The 4,929-nt window shown below is 33.4% G+C and overlaps 1 protein-coding gene across 2 annotated transcripts in view; it reads left to right on the forward strand.

Annotated features, from left to right (window-relative positions):
- The window catches only part of LOC106464477 (papilin-like), a 159,676-nt gene that overhangs the window by 40,232 nt on the left and 114,515 nt on the right, over positions 1-4,929 (forward strand). For both annotated transcript variants that reach the window (XM_022392199.1, XM_022392200.1), the window contains exon 2: positions 3,316-3,373. In XM_022392199.1, coding sequence (XP_022247907.1) covers positions 3,316-3,373 — 58 coding nt within the window. The remainder of the gene's footprint in view (positions 1-3,315; positions 3,374-4,929) is intronic.

The following is a 4,929-nucleotide window of genomic DNA, read 5'->3' on the forward strand; positions in this document are numbered from 1 at the left end:
CACAGGTAAAGGATCACAATCAACTCAATGATAAAGAACTGTGATCACAGGTAAAGGACCATAATCAACTCAATGATAAAGAACTGTGATCACAGGTAAAGGACCATAATCAACTCAATGATAAAGAACTGTGATCACAGGTAAAGGACCATAATCAACTCAATGTAAAAGAACAATTGCAATATTTTAAACCAACATTGTATCTGAACTGTCATTGTAGTTTACCCTAACGTCTTTAGAAGTTACCTTTTTCATACTTTCTGTCAAGTATGTATTAATATGTTAAATGTTCCGTCTGTCGTCACATTTTAACCTTTGATTTCTCAAGTTTATCTTTTAGTTTTGTTTCTATACTTTTAAACTGTCTGTTCATTTTGAAGCAGTTATTATGGGTTTTACTAGTAACTTTTGTAATTGTCATAAATCTGGTCATATTTGAGAACATGATTTATATTTTTGTGAGTTCTTTTACTTTTAGTTATGTTTTAAAACTTCGTGTTTCTTTGTGTGTGTGTCATTTAAATTGTTTATCACGTTCTAAAGATTTTGTGTGTGTATATATGTCGATTTGTTTGTTTGTTTGAAGTTGAGCACAAAGCTACACAATAGGCTATCTGTGCTCTGCCCACCACGGGTATCGAAACCTGGTTTCTAGCGTTATAAGTCCGCAGACATTCCGCTGTGCCACTGGGGGGGGGGATATATATGTCAGACTGATCGTGCAAATGAGGGAGTACATATTGTAATAAGTGCAGTTTTTTATATAGGCGCAGCTATATCTCCAGACCATTTGACCAATAGTGTTTTTCCATAGTTTTTGAGCTCAGCATTATTTTATTCTCACTGATGACCACCGTAACAGTCCTTAACACTAAAACATTTACTCGTGTATAATTAAATGAAATAAACTAGATATTGCATTAACTATGATGATTTAGTTTTGATGATCATTCCAAAATCTGACAGTTTATTTGAGAAATGTTGAAAATTCATATCCCTCTGTTTCCGGTGAGAATGTTAACCACTCCCACTCTGTGAATGTTCCCTCTTCCCTCTCTTCCACGTAGTTCCATGCTGATTGTTATTTATTTATTGTTACCATGGAGACCTCAATAGAACTCAATTTTCTCTGCCACTTCATTTATTATAATTTAGCATTCAACTGGGGAATCGTATCTTCACTCTTCCAGTCCGCAGTTTGTAAGTCCCCCTGGTGTTAAGATATTACCACCTTGCTTTCCTTGCATGTTTAATAATTTTCTAATCTGCGGCAGCAAAATTTTAATTAACGATTAGCTTCACCTTTGTCATCAAGAAACATCGATAAAATAGAGTAAATCTATCACAACTCTCAAGTAATCCACACATACACTCGAAAACAACATATATATTAACGTTTATCATGTCTAGGTGAAGCCTAACTACCAAAACAAAAGTCGTGTGTTTCTTGTAACTGGCCATGTAATGTACATAGTTCATTGTCGTTTTGTTGAACGTCATTAATCCTTAATCTTATAAACACTGGATACGTAAATGGTCTTATATGTGTTATGTTTCTGTTTTTACTGCATTTCTTTAATTTTTATATTTTTTAGACGAGATTGTTTATCATCCATTTCATACGTTTAGTTTGTTTGTTTGTTTTTAATTTCGCCCAAAGCTACACGAAGACTAGCTGCACTAGCCGTTCCTAATTTAGTAGTGAAAGACTAGACGGAAGGAAGCTAGTCATCAACACCCATCGCCAACTCTTGGGCTACTCTTTTAGCAACGAATAGTGAGATTGACCGTCATATTATAACGTCTCCACGGCCGAAAGGGCGAGCATGTTTGGTGGGATGGGAATTCGAACCCGCGACCCTCAGATTGTGAGTCGAGCGATTTCAAAAGTAGATACACCAGCTATGTTTGTTTAGTCATCCAAACCAGCTTATCAAAAATAACAAAATAGTTTTCATCAAACAACAACAGTTCAGGAGGGAGGAAGAGGTCTACTTAGAACCTGATCCTCCCAGATCTTCAAGACCTAAATCCCGACACCCGGAACAGTGAAAAACAATTGTTTCTATCCAAATGTAATGGTTGAAAATAAATCAAGACTAAGGGTGAACGTCGTTCTGAAAGTCGTAATTAACTTAACACACTAACTGGATTATTCACGTTTTAGATTGAGTGTGGTTTTTGGTAAGTTACAGTGAAGATGCAACAAGTCTTAGATTGGGTGATGTTTTTGGTAAGTTACAGTGAAGATGAAACAAGTTTTAGATTGATTGTGGTTTTTGATACGTTACAGTGAAGATGAAACAAGTATTAGACTGAGTGATGTTTTTGGTAAGTTACAGTGAAGATGAAACAAGTTTTAGATTGATTGTGGTTTTTGGTACGTTACAGTGAAGATGAAACAAGTATTAGATTGAGTGATGTTTTTGGTAAGTTACAGTGAAGATGCAACAAGTCTTAGATTGGATGATGTTTTTGGTAAGTTACAGTGAAGATGAAACAAGTTTCAGATTGAGTGATGTTTTTGGTAAGTTACAGTGAAGATGAAACAAGTTTTAGATTGAGTGTGGTTTTTGGTACGTTATAGTGAAGATGAAACAAGTATTAGATTGAGTGATGTTTTAGGTAAGTTACAGTGAAGATGCAACAAGTCTTAGATTGGGTGATGTTTTTGGTAAGTTACAGTGAAGATGAAACAAGTTTTAGATTGATTGTGGTTTTTGGTACGTTACAGTGAAGATGAAACAAATATTAGACTGAGTGATGTTTTAGGTAAGTTACAGTGAAGATGAAAAAAAAAAAACGAGTCCAATTTTATGTGATTGGCTACCAGATCAATGCATCCATTACCACCGCTAAGCATTTCAGTGTCGAAACTTGAGACGAAACTCTACAAAAATGGACTTCTGTACATGATAAAACTTTTATCTATGTGGTTGTGGTGTGAAAACAAAATGATGAAATGCTGTACATGTTAAAACTTTTGTGTGTATGTGAGGGTCTGAAATTCATTTCGAAACTTGAAACAAAAATGCAGAAATGATATTGCTCTGACAGTATATTACTTAAAACAAATAACTACCCGGTGGCTCAGTGGTCAGTTTGAGGGCTTGTAACGTTAAAATCCTAGGTTCGATGCCTGCGGTAGGTACACTGTGCAGCTTTGTGCTTGTTAACAAACAAATGAATAACATTAATAATATTTCCTGAAATACTAATATAGTTCCAGTTAATATTTTCAGAAGTATATTGTTTTAGTTTGTTGTGTATTATTTGTAGAGTTTGATAAATAGTGTGTAGTTCTTTATTCTACAGATCTCTGGCGGTGGCTTTAGGCGTAATTCTTCTTGTCCCAAATCTCGACGCTCGACACGTGAGTATTATATACTTATATTCATATAGAAATATTTAATACATGTGGTTATACATTGTTGGTTACATATATATAGTTTCTTTACTAAGATCTTGTTTTCTTGCTAGAATAAATACAATTTATTTATGGATCCAGTTGCTCTTTCAAAAGTCTAAAATCCGAGAAAGAAAACTAGGGGCAAAAAAATGTACTAAAGCCTTAGATTGTGGTAAAGTGTTTATGCATTATGTATAACCACGTTTTCGAACGTCCATGTATCTGCCTGGTGACTTATATTTTAAAGATCTTTGTGGCGGTTCAACGAGAAATCCAAATTACAACGCATATAACGAACCTCCCATGTGTATCCAGGTGTTCGTTCCTTGCGTTTCTAAATGCAGTGGCGACAATATTAGCAAGGAACAACCATTTGAGTTACTGCTACTAACAAGGGATTTTCGAATTTCTTTACTAAGAAGAAGGACAATATCTTCATTAGTTCACGTGGTGTGATTTAATGTGTTTGTAGCTAATATAGTGTGAAATTTCTAGATTCGTACGTCCATTGATTCTTGCAACTTTTCTGAAGAAACCTATCGACTGTTTTCGACTAAAAGCTTTTATTATATTACTCAGTAGACCTTTGCTTATGACAGAAGGTTAAGTTCGTTAGTTTCAATCGTAGATTATTTAATTTTCTAAGTTATTGTTCGTATAAAGTTCTTGCTATGCCAATTTCCGCACCATAAATTATTCATGTTATTCCAGTTAACATTTAGTAGCCTTAGCTGTTACAACTATACTTTCTAACCCTTTAAAATATATGTTATTAAAACATTACACTTACTTTTCAATATCTACATTATTACAACATTACATTTTCTCACCTTTCATTTTCTACATTATTACAACATTACATTTTCTCACCTTTCATTTTCTACATTATTACAACACTACATTTTCTCACCTTTCATTTTCTACATTATTACAACATTACATTTTCTCACCTATCATTTTCTGCATTATTACAAAATTCCAGTTTCTTCCTTTTAAACATCTTAGTTTGTAATACTTTATTTGTAAAGGCTAGTTGATAAAGTTATAGTTATTCCAGCTAGTAATGTCTGTGGTATTATAATGACCTGCTTTATTTACTGGCTAATTTTACGTATAGTCTGCATCGAAAAATAAAAGACTTTAGGGAGGATTTTATTATAACACCCACTTAATTTCTACATGTGTGATTATTCATTAAAAATTGTAAGAATTTAAAGCACAGAAACAGAAGTTTATTATTTCTTATCTGCATGTCCTTCCAAAAGCTCGTGTTTCATATAATTATTATTTAACAACGATACTGATGTAGATACAGATAGATAAATAGATAAAGACAGCTAGCTAGACAGACATACAAATATACAGATAGATAAGTAGATAAAGACAGCTAGCTAGACAGACATACAAATATACACCTGGAAAAAAGTTAAGCACTCCCAAATATTTTTCAGGATTGCTTATTGAAAATAAGGTTTAATTTTCTATGATGTTGAGCAATGTTCATAATTTCAAACATAATT

The sequence above is a fragment of the Limulus polyphemus genome, unplaced genomic scaffold (assembly GCF_000517525.1).
Source record: "Limulus polyphemus unplaced genomic scaffold, Limulus_polyphemus-2.1.2 Scaffold1663, whole genome shotgun sequence".
NCBI lineage: Eukaryota > Metazoa > Arthropoda > Merostomata > Xiphosura > Limulidae > Limulus > Limulus polyphemus.